Source organism: Phoxinus phoxinus (assembly GCF_949152265.1).
Source record: "Phoxinus phoxinus genome assembly, chromosome: 1".
In the NCBI taxonomy this organism is placed as follows: domain Eukaryota; kingdom Metazoa; phylum Chordata; class Actinopteri; order Cypriniformes; family Leuciscidae; genus Phoxinus; species Phoxinus phoxinus.
Genome location: NC_136876.1, coordinates 7156052 through 7173827, shown reverse-complemented (window position 1 = coordinate 7173827; position 17776 = coordinate 7156052). Strand labels below are relative to the sequence as shown.

Sequence of the window (17776 nt, the reverse complement as noted above, 5' to 3'; positions counted from 1 at the left end):
TCAAGTAGTTACTTTGCGTAATTTGGGCTAATGATTTGCACTAAAAAGTCATTGGGGGATTCTTATTTGAAATCATGGATAAACAACAATGAATGAACAAAGGTAATAAAAGGCCTACCTGATCACCACTAGCAATGCATGATCAGACTGTTATTTGACTAGTATAATCATGTTAATTTTTATTGTTATTGAAAATCACCCACCAAAACTTCATGTCTTCAGCAAAGTATGTTTTATTTAAACATTTGCTTATCTCACCATACAAAGGCTATCATTGTGAACAAAAAAGCAAAGAACCTATGTGCAAAAAATAATAATAATAATAAAATAAAATAACAACAACAACATATTTACATAAATAAAAATAAGTAAGTATACGGAGTATGAGAAATTCCGTCTAGTGCAGCCAAACAAATTTACTCAATGAAGGACCCAAAAACATCTCTCCTCCTTTCATTACCCTGAACATACTGCTGGGCAATTTCTTGTCTGTCCAGTCTGTCAAGCCTCTCTTGGTGAATATGGCACACAGCAATGCCATTGAGTCTTTTTTGTGTCATGGTTGATCGCAACCAAGTTTTCAACCTGCGTAACCCACTAAAACTGCGTTCTGCCTCAGCAGATGATATGGGCACCACCATCAACAATCTTACTAATGTCTCTACCTGATCAAATAGGCCCCTGACTTCAGGGGGCATTTCTCTCAAAACATGCACAGCATCTGCAGTTGTGCTGACCTTGTACTTCTTTTTAAACATGGCTAATTGGACTTTCAAGTCTTCCTCGTTCAGTTCAGGATATTTACAAACTGCTGCATTATTTGTAATGGGAGTCAGGAGTGAGTTTTCCAGTTCTTTTAAAGTTTGAATGCCTGGCTGCATAAACTTCTCAGTAGTTTGTGCATCTACTGTGTCAAGGACACGGTAGAACTCTACTCTGTAAAAATCCACAGCTGATCCAGGTGTGTATGCAGGAGCCGGCCCAGAATATCTCTTAGGGGGCCTATGTGTGCGTGGTGGAACAATGGTCTCTAGAGACAGATTGTCACACATGTCTCCTGCCTCCTTAAAGACTGCCTCAAAGTGTTCAGTGTTTCTTTTGGATTTCAAGCTTTCTTGGACAAGAGAGACTGCAGAGAGCATGCCCTCCACTGTCTGAGTGTTTTTCTGGAGAGATGCATTTAGAACCTCTAGTTCACTGATCACATCTAAAGCAAGCAGAAGTCCCAGTACAACATTACCCTGTTGCAGTCGAACACGTAAGCCCTCTGCCCGGCTTGAAGATCCAGAATTACTTGCAGCCATCTCATCCAGTGCATTTAGTACCATCCCATATTGGCTGAGAACAGCACGGATAGCAGGTGAGCGTACAGTCCACCTAGTGGGACATAAAGGCCTGATGGACAGGGCTGGCCCTTCCCCTTCAGCTGCAGCAATGGCTTTAAACTTGTCTTTCAGCTTACCAGACTGCCCAAAAAATGTGCCAAGTTCATGTATCCAGTCAAGTGCATTTCGCACGACACTGGAGGCTGAGCAAGCCTGTTGTGTAATTAAATTAACACAGTGTGCTCCACAATGTATATATGGCGCTAGTGGCTGTGCTCGCTGAATAACAGCCTGGGCACCTGAGTACTTTCCAGACATATTTGAAGCCCCATCATATGCTTGACCTCTGAGGCCAGAAATTGGCAAATTCAGTCTCAACAGAACGTCCAAAATGATTCTGGCAAGGTTTTCACCTGTTGTAGAAGTTGTTTCATACAACCCTATAAAGTCTTCGTGCACCAGCAAATCAGTGTCAACATAACGTAGGCACAGCGCCTCCTGCTCAACACCAGAGATATCCCTTGTCCCATCCATAATTATCGAATACTGCAACACTGGAAGGGACCGGATCTCATCTGCAATTGTCCTGATAATCGATGAACTCATCAAATTTATACGCTCATTTTGACAATCCCAAGATGTGTGCACCCCCCTCTTTGCAGATAACCACCTAGTGAATGATTGATCATCTTCAGCTTTGTATTTTAAAAGCTGGTCAAGGTTACCTTGATGATGTTCATGCCCCCTAAAGGACAATCCCTGCCTCGCCAGAAACATCTCACCCCCTATTATTTTTAACAGGCTAGCTCTGTTTTCTGCCTGCTGTGTACTGACTCCACTGCTCAACTGTGTAGTAACTGGCCTGTTTTCATAGGCAGCAGTTGTAACAGCAATGTTGTGACCCTCTGATTTCTCATGCATGGAGAATTTTTCAAGTGCTTTTTTCCAGTTTTTAAACCCAGTACTGACAAAAGCTGGGTCTATACTCTTGGCTTGTGCTGGTTTCCCTGTCTTGAAGTACTTAGAGCAATGAAAACACAGAACACCATCTGTACCCATACTAACATGCAGCCAAGGATACTTCTCATACCATGATTTTTGGAATGTCAGTGTCCGGTCTTTCATCACTTGTTTTTGCAAAACTTTAGGGTCAGGTTGATTTGGCTTTGTATATGTCATTATCATGTCAACATCCTCTCCCTCTGTGTTGCCTCCTGTCCCTCCTTGTTGTTCTGTCCCTGCTTCTTCTGTCTGTAATTCTACTGTCTCTCCTTCCTCATGCTGTCTTTTTCTACTGTGGCTGCCCTCCTGCAGATCCTCACTTGACTGACTAGGGCCTGCCTTACTGTCATCAGAAATTGCCTGCAGGCCAGGAGGACAACATTTTAAATCTTATCATTTCAGTTAACCCTCTATACCTCTATAGAATTTCACAACAATGTGAAATATAACATATTCCTGAGAATTAATGGCTAAAACTACTATTTCAAATGTCTAAAAATAACTCAAAATGTTTAATTTAAGTGTTAATTACAAGTTTGTTGCAATTTATATATTAGAAATATCTTTCAAATGATGTATGACATATTAAGAAATGTTTTTCATAGCCCATTTCCTGCTATAAGAGGATGTCAAAAGTTTATGTAGGCCTTTATTTGTTGTTTGCATAAACCTTCCACCACGAAAATTTACTTAGTATAATTATTTTTATAGTGGCTTACACGACAGTGAACATACCTCAGTCAATTTATACAGTACAATGTGTTAAATTATAAGATAAAACATTATTTCCTGACGACGATAAATTGTTTGATTTATCCAACCATTCTTTTTGTGTTCATTCATTATTTGCCTCTGTCCACTCACCTAAATGCATAGTTATGGTCTCCACATTTTGCTGAGTTTGCTAAGTGCAAAAGATTAGCTATTCAGACTAGCTATTCCCCTTAACAAATCTAATCTGCCACATCTGGGAAAGTCAACAGGCATAGATACTTACATTGTTTGTTTTTTGAAAAAACGAGGTGATTGGTTTTTGTCTCTTCATTGCTTTTTTTGTGGCATTTACAGTCGATTTTTTTTCAGTTAAGAAAATCACAGATTCAGCTCAGTCATAGATTGTATATGATCACTATGGTTACCGCTCGTCCGCTCCTACAGGCACGATTGAGGCAGCTACCAGCTCCTCATAGGACCCCGGCGACGTCACTCAGGAGTCGTAGCACACACACAGAGAGAGAGAGTGTGTAAACGTCGGTGGCATCGTGTGTTTATTGACAACAGAACAGCGTGTAGTGAGAACGTGGGTACAAAGTAATGGTGACCAGTGTAGTCAGCCTGCGTCTGCCCCGACCCGATTCTAAAGCGCAGCAGCGGGCCGGGGCACTACTTTGGCTAATGTACATAGCGAAAACACTGGTTAATCCTCTGTTTTACCGATTTTTGTCGCCTTTCGTAAGGATAGTGAGGGCGGGGGACGGATCGGGTCACTATGAATCTGGGGGGGTCACGTCCCCCCCGTCCCCAGTGCCATCTGCGCGCCTGGCCTGCCGCCAAACTAATGTCATGAATGGAAATTCATGGATATGAAGATTTTATCTGAAGATATCAATCAATCAATCAATCATTTATTGCCATGTCAACAAGTTGATAGGAATTTGTCTTGGTACAACTCTCAGACATAAATAGCCTAAAGACAGACAACACAAGTACAAAAACAATAACAACAATACCCAGCAAACAGTTAAACAGCAGACCCTGACTGTTTAACATTAAACAGTCAAACTGCAGACATTAAAGAGACAATACAAAGAAGAAAGTGCTAAGAAAGAAAGTGCACAGTGCACACAGTTAGTAAAATGCTGCAGTCAGTGCAAATTCAGATGTCTGATAGCCAGACGGTAAGTGCTGTCTCTGAAACATGATGTGGAAGTCTTAATGCTCCTATATCTTCTTCCTGATGGGAGGAGATTAAAGAGATAGTGAGCAGGGTGAGAGTGGTCCGCTATGATGTCTTTAGCCTTCCTTATTATTCTGGTGGAGAAAAGTGAAGAAAGTGAAGGGTATGAAAAATCAGTCTATAACAGCCTGTCAAGCCTTTATATAGGCCTGACGCAGTGGGCGCGAAGCACCCTCATTGGATCTGACGTCACGGAAGGCCTCCGTCGATAGGCTGCTGCACTTGCCGCAGGGCAGCCAATGGGCGCGCGAGCTGTCTCGCCTATGTCTGCATGCTGCAGAAACACGTGTTACATTATTTCAAAATTAAGGATAATTTTTGGCTTCAGTATCTCGAGAAAATTAATCTTTTCCCGCAGCATCAGTCGACACAGTACGAGAGACCTCTCGTAAGAGAACGATCCTGCAACGCTCTGGGAACATTATTTTACTGTTGAAAAAAACAGGAACCAAATACTAGCGTTAGGGGAACATTCTGTGTGTGCTGGGAAGCCCCAGAAGCAAATGTAATACTTTGCTTTCAGAACTGAAAATTATGGAATTAGGGGAGGGCGGGGCACAACCTAACATATTTTGGTTTTGTCTCAATCATTCAAAAAAGGATTGAGTTTGATTTTTTTTTTACACAAGCAACATACACATCTCTGCTACAAATTAACAAAGTTTTTTTTCGTACAGTTGCACTGAAAGTGACAGAAGTGCAAATGAGGGGTGAGTTGTAACACTTGTGTGTAACACACATAATTCAGTACTATTTTATCTGTATAGTTTGATATTGTTTGTACATCTGTGTAGATAGATATCCATACTGTAACGAATGAATACACTGGAGGCAAGATGTAGAGAATCCAAATGCAACTTTAATTATAAAACGTGATCAAACTTAAACAAGGGCATGGCAAGGCAAGGCATGAAACTAAGAACACAGACAAGAAACATGAGGCAAACAGGGCAAACATGAGGGCTTAAGACTAACAAGACTAACGACTAGACAAGGGACACTTGTGAACAATCAAACAATGAACCAATGATAACATGACAGACAAGGGAGAGTCTGACATGAGGGTGAGTACATGTTTGGGTGAACTATCCCCTTTAAAATGCTTTCTCAATGGATCTCTCAGCGCTCTGTAGTAATGTTGCTGCGTGATCGAGATCGGCCCACGAGTAAAACACTGTCTAGTATTGCTCCGAGCTGATAAACCGTTTTTTTTAACGTGGTTTCTTTTTCTGTGTGATGTTTCTGTGATGTGTGATGGCTATAGGGTGATGTGTGGCTAACTTACACAGAAGAGACGTTAGCCCCTTTCACACAGCGCGTTGATCCCGGGAAATTGCCGGCAAATTGCCAGAGTGCCTTCTGTGTGAATGCAAACACGACCCGGGATTGAGGCCGGGTTGGGGACCTAGTAACATTGCCGTGTTCAGTCCCGGAACGCGTGCTGTGTGAACAAAAGCCGTAAACAATGCCGTGTCGTAATGATGACGCTGAAGCCGGGATGGTTCGCCAGGTGAAACGGTCTGTAATGCGTTAGTTTATGATCGAATCAGAGAAAAATGCACAAGCGTCAAATTTAAGACGCTGCTGAGATATTACGTCACATCGATGTCACGTGTCTTTACAGGATTTTTACGGGTTGAGTGTGAACGCACTCTCTGATTCCAGAAATTCACTGGCAGTGTGAATGAACCAAAATCAAACGAACCCGGGTCAAATTATCCGTGTATTTTCTGTAATCCCTGTGTGAAAGGGGCTTTTGTTGCTCAGCAAATTACTGTGATTTCAGACAGTGGTGATGTGGTTTCTCCACTGCATGGATCTTCATGTGTATCTTCAGGTGATTTATAAAAGAGAAACTCTCCCCACACTGATCACACGTGTGCGGCTTCTGTCTGATGTGGATCCTCTCATGTGATTACTCTCTTACACCAGTGTGAATTTTCTCATGTCTGTGTAAATATTGCAGCAGTGGAAAACTCTTTCCACACACAGAACATGAATGCGGCTTCTCCTTCGTATGAAGTGTCAGGTGTGTCTTCAGCTCTGATGACCTAAGAAATGTTTTGCCGCATTGATCACATGAGAACGGCTTCTCCGGTGTGGATCATCTCATGTGATTTCAGATGTCCTGAACGACTGAATCTCTTGTCACAGTGTGAACACTTGTAATTTTTTTCTCCAGTGTGGATCCTCTCATGTATTTTCAGATGTCCTGATCGACTGAATCTCTTGTCACAGTGTGAACACTTGTAAGGTTTTTCTCCAGTGTGAATGATCTGGTGCCGTTTTAAGTAGATTGCTGTAGTAAAAGTCTTCTCACACTCAGAGCACTTGTGCTCTCTCACACCAGTGTGAGTTTTCTGATGTACATTTAAACCGTGTCGCTGTGAAAAACTCTTTCCACACACAGAACATGAATGCGGCTTCTCCTTCATATGAACTGTCAGGTGTGCCTTCAGTTCTGATGACCTAATAAATGTTTTGCCGCATTGATCACATGAGAATGGCTTCACTCCGGTGTGGATCCTCATGTGCATATTAAGAGACTGTTTGTATGTGAAATTGTTTCCACATTGATGGCATACATGCAGCTTTTCTCCAGTGTGAATCCTCTCATGTGTTTTTAGAGATAATGACTCACTGAATCTCTTGTCACAGTGTGAACACTTGAAAGGTTTTTCTCCAGTGTGAATTCTCTGGTGCCGTTTTAATTTGTTTGCTGTAATGAAAGTCTTCTCACACTCAAAGCACATGTACTCTCTCACACCAGTGTGAATTTTCTCATGTGTATATAAATATTGCCGCTTTGAAAAACTCTTTCCACACACAGAACATGAATGCGGCTTCTCCTTCGTATGAACTGTCAGATGATTCTTCAGCTCTGATGAGCTAATAAATGATTTGCTGCATTGATCACATGAGAACGGCTTCTCTCCGGTGTGGATCATCTTGTGACTTTCAAGGTGTGAAGATCGGGTGTAACTCTTCCCGCACTGATCACATGAGAACGGTCTCTCTCCAGTGTGAATTCTCATGTGACTCTCAAGATTACATTTGGTTGTGAAACTGTTTCCACACTGAGTGCAGGTGAAAGATTTCTTGGCTCTTCTTTTCTTTAAAAATTTATTTTTAGTCTTTGAGCGACTCAAAGGTTTTCCTCCATGTTGGACATGATGTTCCTCCTCCACTACACTCAGTTCTTCACTCTCCTCGCTCTCTTCCATCAGGTCTGACATGAAATAAAAAAATATTAAATGTAATTTTCAGTACATTGAAATATTTCAAAGTGAGCCCTGATGTAATAGTAGAAAGTAGACAACCGTTATACGTTGTATAATATCAAGAAAATGCAATTATCTGCCTCCTTGTTTATTGTTGATGCTTTTTTGTTACACATATTTAGCCAATGTATTGGATACAATGCATTGCATTCAATATTGTTATTTATTTTTGTTTGTAAAAGATGGCTTGTAAAATAAATTGTTTAGGCATAGATGTACAGTATTTGGTTATTATGTAGATGTGGGTGTGTCAACCCATGAGAAAGAGGAGCAGAAAAGTGTGTGCTCAAGGACAGAAAGTACTGTGGTTCTACTCCCAGAACCTTAAAGCCATCTTGGTTGAGTTTACTGGAGTTCAAGGACATGAAGAGGTGGACAGCTTGCACCTGCAAGGCCTTGAGAAGGATCTGGGAAACTTTGGGAAAGTCACAACCTAACGTCAGTGGTAAACAACAGGAGTATAAAAGACTGATGAGCTGATTGCCTCTTGGGATACTGATATGTCAGTGCCCCCGACGGCTAGACGCCCAAAGCTGAGGACAAGAAACCCCAAGCAGAAGACAAGAAGCCCAGAGCTTACTACACCTTTGATTCAAAACGTGATTATTGTACTTTGTACTTTAATGATGAAGTGTTATGTGCCTTTATATTTTGGTTTATTATAAAAAGAAAAGTAACCAATTAAAATAAATTTAATTGATTACAAAAACTGCCTACTGAGACTTAGATTTTGATGCTGTAAGACTTTTAATAAGAACATACCACAGAGAAGTCTTCTGACCAAATATAAGTGATTTTTAAAATGCTTATAATTTAGGTCAGACTCGACTTACTTTACCTAACCTGAGAATAATAAATAAATAGGTTAAAGGTGTTAGGATAAAAGTACACACCATAAAACACATCAAATATTATGATAATTTGATGCCTTTTTATAAATTGATTATATGTCATTGAAACTTTCCATGAATGATGTAAATTTATCTTCCAATTATTATTTTTAAAAAATTATAGGCACGAATCCCAGGTTTCTTTAACAAGAACTATTAAATATATCAATGACACAATTATCTAAATGATATTAACATTAAAATATACAATACTGCCCTATGTTGACACCAACTTTGAGATTGATATTTATTTTACTAAAACGTTTTAATTATTAATGGCCGTTCACACTAGACTTTTCCTTAGAGGAGTCATAACCTAGTATTACATTGGATACCCATGCTCTATTATAGTATTTCTGAAGGCATTATTGTCTCGCGAGATCTGATGCGATATTTTGGCTGTCGTGGACGGCCATTGTAATAATGCAAATGAGGGGCGCGTTGATTGGTGGGCGCGACTTGACGTCAAGTCGGCGCAGAAATTAACCTCACGTATTTGAGTGCGCGGGCACATGGGCTGGTTGACGAACCCAGGGGTAAACAAATGCTTCACTTTTAAATATCGGCTTCCCGGCCAGTGTATAATCGTTAGGCAATCATAACATACATTTTTTCTCGTGGAAAAGTGAAAATTACAGGTAATGACTCCTTTAATAGACTTTCATTTATTGCGCATGTGAAAGTGAGACACCAGAAACACAAGCTCAAGTGAATAACCCTGTGAGAAATAACACAAACGTTTTGCATTCAAGTGGAGTGGATTGTTTATTTTAATTTTATTATTATTATTATTTGTTATATGTTAAATTTACGCTTGTAAAAAAGCTGTTGCAAAATATGACGTCATTTCACGGCCGTTGCAGCGTCTGTAGAAACTTCACAAGCTCAAAGTGTAGAGTGGCCGCGGCTTTAACTAGTTTTAAATTAATATTTTTTTATTAGCATTATCTGTGTCCTACATGTTTCACTCAACCCTGTTACTCCTGACATGATTTTCCTTCTTTTAAAAACAGAGCATTTCTAAAAATTGTGACATCATCTGGGATCTTTCTAATGCATGATGGGAAGACAAGAAAATAATCTCAATCCAGTGTCTCAGTTTTTACACAAACTGTAGCATTGACTGAATTCATCAACCCTGTTACCAAAGTTACTGTAAGAAGAATCTCTATAACTACGAATAACTTGTATGATATTTGACAAATACAACTTCATCAGTAACTTGGTGCTTACTGATTATTCTTAAAAAATAATAATTGTTTTAACTATGTTGAAAATTACTAAAATTCTGGTAACGTTGTTGCAAATTGGAAACCAGATACAAAATAAATGTAAAATAAAACAGTTAAAACAGTATTTAGCTTGATATAATATTGATCATCAATATAAAAATATCTCAAATCTCCCTTTACTGACCATTTGTTGAAGAAAACCCTAAACATTCTGTATCATTTCATAGTTGAACTGTTTATCTAAAAGTGATGAAGTGCTTGAATGTTTCTAACATGAATGTTGTTCAGCATCATGAATGAATGAAGAATAAACACCAACCTCTTTGTTCTTCAGGATCTTCAGTGTGTTTCATTCTGCAGGGTTCTGGATCACTCGTGTTCTCACTGTCCTCTTTAATAAACTCAGTCTCTGCAGATTTCAGCTCTTCCTGATGCTTTCATGCTCTTCACTTGCAGCTGATGGGAATGTACAGCATTTATTGGTGAATTACAGGGAGCTTCACTGTTGATGTGATTGCAGTGGGAGGAGCTTAACTGATGATGAATTCCAGAGTTGGAGGGGCTGATCTGCCAAAATCAAAAGTATCAATTACTGAGTTTGTTTTTATAATAAATGACACTTATAAGTGTAGCTGGCGCGGTCTGCACTTCGCCGACTACTGCGTAGTGTTCTGGTGCACTGATGACAGGACACTGACCATCTTCAATCAGAATCAGTCTCTCTCAGTCAAGAAGAATGCAGACTCAGTATTTAATCGCATTCAAAAATCAGAAAATAAAATGCAGGAAAATTACCATGAAAAATGAACATACCGCATTAGGCTTGTGTATATTATGTGTATGTGTCATATTGCGTGTTATTTCTGTTATTAACTATGGGTATTAACGTTTGAATTTTATATTTACGTTAAATGCAACATGAAATAAACCATCTTCCTTTCACTAGTTAACACATACAATAACATGTATGAAGCAAAATGTACATGCTTTATATCTGGGCTGTTCAGTGCCATTGAACACCAATCAATACACGAAAACTTTTAAATGAACACATTATATTCTAAACCTGGTATTGGAAGAACATACCTGTACAATTTCAAAGAGAGCAAAAGTTCAGGATTGTATCTCCAGTCAGAATCAGCCTAACATAAGAAAAAGAAAAACTGAAACATGTGGGCTTCATTACAAGACGACAGAATGGCGAGCGCTAACATACAGCAAAACAAACCACGAGGCTAACGTTAGCTATGTTAGCAATTTCTTAAGCACTCAAAACAGCAGTTCTCGACACATCTCAACTAAATGTATGTGCACTCAACATAAAATACACGTACAAGTTACCATGTGCACTAAAGCTAAAGTTACAACCGGTATATTTCAAGCTTACATTGCACTGATGTGAACACATACCTCTCTAAATCCAGTAAAATGCAGACTGAGAAACTTCTTCTTCCTCTTCCTTGGGTTTTTACGGCAGTTGGTATCCAAAAAGTTACATTACTACTTCTTCTTCTTCTTCCTGTTACTGGCCGCTCACTCCATAGGAGTATTACCGCCACCTACTGTACATCCTACATGGGTGATGCATCTATATATTCCTTTTATTTTATATACAATCCCTCCGTTTTTCTCTCCTTTTAAGTTACATTACTGCCATCTGCTGTCCATTATCACGTCACATACTGTTTATATCCTTCTTTCCAGTCCTCTTTAAAAAATAAAACAAATATTTATTTCCTTGTTCACTCTTTCCACATTCTAATATACTTTTTACATTGTACTGTCCTATACCAACTTCTTGTAAGCTATATTTTTCAACTCTTGTCTTTCTTTTGTAAATTTCCTGCATGATATAAAAATGTGACTAACTGTTTCCTCCTCTTGACATTCATCGCATTGGCCTGTTGGATGTTTACCTAACATACCATTTAACTTACAATGTCCAATCCTAAGTCTTGTTATTACCACTTGCTCTTTCCTTCTATTCGTCATCTCTCTTATACTGTCTACTTTATTTTGAATCATGTATAGTTGTCTTCCTTTACTTTCATGATTCCATTGATATTGCCATATTTCCATTATCTTTTTCCACACTAGACTCTTCCCTTCTGATTTTGACAATTTAATTTTAATGTCAACATGCTCTTTTTTTGTTGCCTTTTTTTCTGAGAAACTTCTTCTTCTTCTGGTGTTTAATGGCGGATTGGCAGACCAACATAAATGGTGCATTCCATAGACAGTATATAAGATGGACACAGCGACCCCATAGACTTCAACGGAGAAAAGTGAAGCCCATTTGAAGCACTCACTTCCTGATCGCCAGGCGAACTGCGCAGGCTCAAACTGAGCTTGAACACGTGAGCAACGTGTCTGACAGCTGTCAGTCTTCTAGTAGCTGTGCGGAGAGAAATCTGAATCATTCCCTTCCGAATCTCGCAGAGACAGAGAGCGTGAGCATTAGCTGTCCATGAGCTAGCAGCAGGAGCAACTTTATCACTCTCTATGGGCTTCTCCCTTCACTTTATTGGACTTTATGCCTCCACGTCCCCCCGATTGCTTGCGAGCTTCTCCGCCGGTATATACAGTAATTCCTCTACAGTGCGACAGAGAGTCGCGTGAGTTATGACGCAATCGTTAGCCTATTTTTACAAAAACGGCTTCTACGGGGCCATAACGCAAGGTACAAGGTAATGGAGCCTTTTATACATTGTCGAGTTTCTTTAGAAATAAATAATGGACAAATGGAGTCTTTGGACGCCTCAGATGTGAAGTTATTCGCTGTCAAAGTGACGCAAAAATGAATGGGAGTCAATGGAATGCTAACAGCAGGTGAAGTTCTGCTACAATGGCGGCGCCCGCGGAGGCTTCAGTTTCCGGCGGATGGATTACCCCCTTGGTGCATTCCCGCCACCTACTGATCTGGAGTGTGGAGTATACTTGGCTTTGGAAGAGAAAAAAAAAAATTGAATTCTATTTATTATTCCTGTTTTATATTATTTAAATATTAATTCATGAATTCTTGATTGTCTTGACCCATTTCCTAACAATACTTTTATTGAAATTGTATCAACTAACATCCATCGTAACTCTTGAATTAACTGTTGTCTCTCCCTTTCATATGCAGCTTGCTATTTCTTTGTATTCATATTCCCAACATTCCTTCAGAAGTATTTTTACTGGATGACTTTGCAGATGTCCACGGTGCCAATTCATTCATTATTTGTAACAATTTGTATTGCTAATTCTAACATTATTCTGCTTCTTCATTAAAATCCAGGTATCTAGAAATATAGAAAGGAATATAAATAATTTAAATTCTTCCAAATATAAATGATGGTCAGAAAAACAGTTAAATCATAAACACAGAAATAAAAGTACATGTAGTATCCAACAAATAGCCTCAGTCTGCTGACACCAATGAAATGAGCTTTAAGTGACAATTTACAGGAGATCTGAAGACATCAGCATAATAAATGAGGTGAAAACAGGAACTATTGTCATGAAATAAAGAGTGTTTTCAGCAAATCTGTTAATATTGATGAGCCTCAGACTATCAACACTCATTCAACAAGCCATTCAGGATCATCAGCAGATCATCTCACTTTATTCCAGTGCTTCTCAATTATTTTCTGTTACACATTCTTATCTGCTCTCTGAGCTCAAAAACTCGGGACAAGACTTTTCCTCGTGACAGCCACTTTGCTTCACTGTGAAACAGCACAGCTTGATGTTCAGCTCCCATCTCCTCACAGATAGCAGAGAAGACTCTTGTTTTTAGTGGTCTGGGGCCTCATTTATAAAACTGTGCGTAGGATCCTTACTAAAAGTGTACGTGCGCCCAAAAGCCAAAAATGGCGTGCGCAAAAAAATATTCAGACTTATAAAACCGTGCGTACGCCAGAACCTGCGCAGGATTCACTTTATAAATCCCAGTCAGCGGAAGATTGTGCGCACATGCGTCTCCTCCCCGAAATAACCATATATGGAGCTTACAACGGCTAGTTTTACTATGCATATCCTCATCTGCATATCATTTGCATATGATTATTCATCCACGTGATAACATGTTTAACGGTACAAGACATTAGGAAAATATGAAATACGGATGTGCCTTGCCTTGTTTTTGAATAAATAAATCAAATAGTGTTAAATACATTTCAGAGAAAGTTTTTCTCAATCTTTTCCACTGGCCAAATAGTCTTTTTAATTGATTTATATTTTTTAATGGAAACAGATAGACCTTGTTGTGCATTATGTTTGCACAATCTGCTATTATCATGATAAGCAATTATCTCTGTAGTTAAAACATTAAAACACAGCATGCCAAAGGAAAAGTGTTCAAAAAGCATTGCATCCACAACAAATATTTATAGGCTATTTATTGAATATATATATATATATATATATATATATATATATATATATATATATATATATTTTTTTTTTTACTTTTCAGTAAATGTCATGTAGTTTAAGTGTTTAACTCTATTTATTAGAAAATTAGAATGGCATATTTAATCTAAATGTTTATATCAGAAATAAAACATGTTATTGTGAACACGCACTGTAGCCTATTTATTAGGGCTGTAACGATTAATCGCGATTAATCAAAATTCAAAATAAAAGTTTGTGTTTACATAATAAATGTGTGTGTATTGTGTATAATTATTTTGTATATATAAATACACACACATGCATGTATATATTTAATAAAAATGTGTTATTTATATATAAAATAGTTCTATTTATATATAATATAAATCATATAAAAATATATATGCAGTATATAAATGCAAATATTTCTCAAATATATACATGCATGTGTATGTATTTATATATACAAAATAATTATACACAATACACACACATATATTATGTAAACACAAACTTTTATTTTGAATTTTGATTAATCGCGATTAATCGTTACAGCCCTACTATTTATGATTAGGACTCATAATGAAGATTTACAGTTTTACTTCATCTGCCGTGGCTATGCGTCAGTTTCACTAAACGGCCCAACGCGCTCGATGCCGCGGACATTTGCTTCAAGTGATAGGCTTGGTAAATGAAATTATATTTGAATTATCTTTCTGTATATGTATAATTTAATTTAGATTTTCTGTCTAAAAGTGACCAAAAAGACATTTAACTCCAGCTCACCATCGGTGTCGCCAAACTGCTCCGTCTCCAAAACGTTCGTACGCATGGGTCAGAGTTTGCGTGCAGGTGCGCACATTTTCCCGTCAAGTTTGTTTTTATAAATCACAACTTATGCGTCGGAAATGGCGTACGCCTCTTTCAGGGCCTGTTTTGTGCGTACGCAACGGTTATAAATGAGGCCCCTGGTCTTTATACAATTGACTACACCTACAATGTCAGTCATAACCTCACTTAATTCAGAGGAAAGGTGCCACTCAGTGTGTCCACTCAGCATTAGGTGAGACCTTCTTGATGAGTGCCCGAAGTCCTTTTCTCATCCCTGCCATGGTCTGTGCACCATCACTGCAAACACCAATGCAGTTCTCCCACTTTAGATCATTTTCATTCAGGAAGCAGTCCAGCATTTTGTATAGCTCTTCAGCTGTGGCTCTGTCTCTGACATATTTACAAAAAAGTAGATCCTCACACAGGGAGTTTGTAACGTCAAAACGCACATAAGCAATAAACAAACAGTCTTTGTCTTTGTTGCTGTCAGTTGCTTCATCGAACTGTAAGGCAAAACGTTTTGTCTTTGAGTTTATCTACCAGCTGTTCTTTAAGATCGTTAGCAATGTCATTTATACGTCTGGCGACAGTGTCATTGGACAGAGGGATAGTTTTTATTTTTACAGCACTTGCGTCATCCAGCATGACAGAGACCATGTCTAATGCTGCAGGCAGTATCAGCTCCTCTGCTATGGAGTGGGGGTTTTTGCACTGAGCAATTTGGTACCTTATATGATGCTAACAGTGCTCGCTGGTTTACTGAAGTAGCATTCACAAAGCGAGACGATTGTTGGCAATATTCGGCACGTTTTCGCTGAAAAAACTCAAGTGGCTTATCAGCGTGATTGGGGTGTAATGTCTTTAAGTGACGCCTTAATTTATTTGGCTTCATGCTGTTCGCTGCCAATATTTTTAGACACAGTAAACATACTGGTCTTTCTTCGTCTCCCACCGTAGTCACGGTGAAGCCAAGCGCAACATACGCTTCGTCATATTTCCTCGTCTTAGCTTTCGGGAGACTTACGTTTGTCTCGTTATCTCCGTCTCTCTCCGCCTTTCTTTTCATCCCTGTTAAATATTTTTCCATGTTGTTTGTTATCTACACTTCATATCTCCTGCTCTGTACTCTTGTTCGGTGCAAAAAATAACCACTTCCTGAAAAAGCATGTTCTTCGGGGTCTCGCGCGCCCCCCCTGGCATCGCTCCGAGCCCCCCTAGGGGGTCGCGCCCCACTATTTGAGAAGCACTGCTTTATTCTGAGTGTTTGCTGTTAGAAACACATTATTTGAGTCAGGATACATGATAAAAGCCTGTAAAACTGCTCTATATGAAAACTTGATAAAGCTAACTACATTCATCACAATAAAGTATTTAGATAATTAAAATATGCAGAAACTGAAAATGATTATAAAACTAAAGAGTTTAGCAAAAATAAAGAGCACCACAAGCAATATTATTAATGTATAAATATAAAATGTCTCACGTGAGTCATTATAGACTCAATGTAAAGCATTTAGCAGTATCTTTTGCAGTTTATTTTAAAGGGACAGTGTGTAGGAATTTCTCCCATCTAGCGGTCAAACGAATAGTGCTCTCTAGCTCCTCGCTTTTTCAAATGCGTGTTGCAACTACAGTAGCCGTGGGATGGGCAACTCCGGTCCTGGAGGGCCACTGTCCTGCAGAGTTTAGCTCCAACCCTAATTAACGCTGCAGGACAGTGGCCCTCTAGGACTGAAGTTGCCCATCCCTGCGCTACATGTTCTACTGTTATGCTGCCTATATAAATATATTACACAACCAAGCAATGAAAAAAGCTTGTAATTTAGACCTTAACATTAGATTGACTTACCCGTGGAGAAGAAAGCAGAAAACTAAAGAGTCCCTTTCAAAGTCTTTCTCCTTCATTAGCTCTTTCCACCTGGGTAAAACGATTAGGCAGGATGTTTTTCACATCATTTTGAAGCCAGAACTCGAAGCGACAACATCCATTAGTCAAAAGTCTCCGGAACACATATTTAGTATGCGTTTTGTGGTCTATTTCAGCAACTTTCATTTTTATTTTTTTCAATAACCACGCATAAACATTATTCTCTTAAAAATACAGACATGTACATACATGTTGCTCACATAACATGGTAGCCCCGTTTGTGCTATATAGAGTGAATTTACACCCTTGCCATTAACATGTTTATAAATAACTGAAAAAAGCACAAATGTCAGGGCATTTCAAAACATCCCAAGGGCCCCAAAAACACCTTGGTCCCCAGAGGGTTAAGGTATGGCGGCACACCGGTGTGATTGCCACCCGGTGCCGTGATGCCACGCCCAACTGGCTGAGGTGCCTGAGCATGAGGTCCCTGTGTTCGCATAACTGCTCTCGAGAGTGTGCTAGTATGAGCCAGTCGTCGAGGTATTTGAGGATGCGAACGCCCTGTTTCTCTCATGGGAACAAGGGCCCCTTCCGTGACTTTCGTGAAGACACAGGGAGACAGGGACAGCCCGAAGAGCAGGACCTTGTACTGATATTCTCGACCCCCGAACGCAAAGCACAGAAACGGCCTGTGTCGAGGAAGAATCGAGACATGAAAGTACGCGTCCTTCAGGTCGATCGCTGCAAACCAATCTCGGGGACGGATGCATTCGAAAATGCGTTTGAGCGTGAGCATTTTGAACGGTAGCTTGTGAAGACTCGGATACAAAACTCGCAGGTCCAAGATCGGTTGTAACCCACCTCCTTTCTCGGGTACAATGAAGTAGGGACTGTAGTACCCTGACCTCATATCGGCTGGAGGGACCGGCTCTATTGCTTCCTTCGCCAATAGGACTGCGATCTCCGCACGCAAGACATGGGCATCGGCTGCACTCACTGTAGTGGAGTGGATGG

At 39.4% G+C, this 17776-nt stretch overlaps 1 protein-coding gene across 2 annotated transcripts; it reads right to left on the bottom strand.

Moving 5' to 3' along the window:
* Window positions 1–5124: 5124 nt before the first annotated feature.
* Window positions 5125–11213, bottom strand: LOC307000814 (uncharacterized protein). Of its 2 annotated transcripts, none has more exons than XM_079616688.1 (4): window positions 11098–11213; window positions 10774–10829; window positions 10007–10254; window positions 5125–7513 (listed from the first exon to the last, which is right to left on the bottom strand). In XM_079616688.1, the coding sequence occupies exons 3-4, from the start codon at window positions 10038–10040 to the stop codon at window positions 6360–6362; spliced, it is 1188 nt and encodes a 395-aa protein (XP_079472814.1). In that variant the 5' UTR covers window positions 10041–10254; window positions 10774–10829; window positions 11098–11213; the 3' UTR covers window positions 5125–6359. The 2 variants fall into 2 exon arrangements, with proteins under 2 accessions (XP_079472814.1, XP_079472815.1); XM_079616689.1 differs by having other exon boundaries at window positions 10007–10249.
* Window positions 11214–17776: the final 6563 nt, after the last annotated feature.

Coding starts and splice junctions, on each gene's coding strand:
- LOC307000814 (XM_079616688.1), bottom strand. CDS start 10,040: ATGAAACACACTGAAGATCCTGAAGAACAAAGAG. Junction 7,514..10,006: donor AGATCCTGAAGAACAAAGAG/GTTGGTGTTTAT, acceptor ATTTCATGTCAG/ACCTGATGGAAGAGAGCGAG.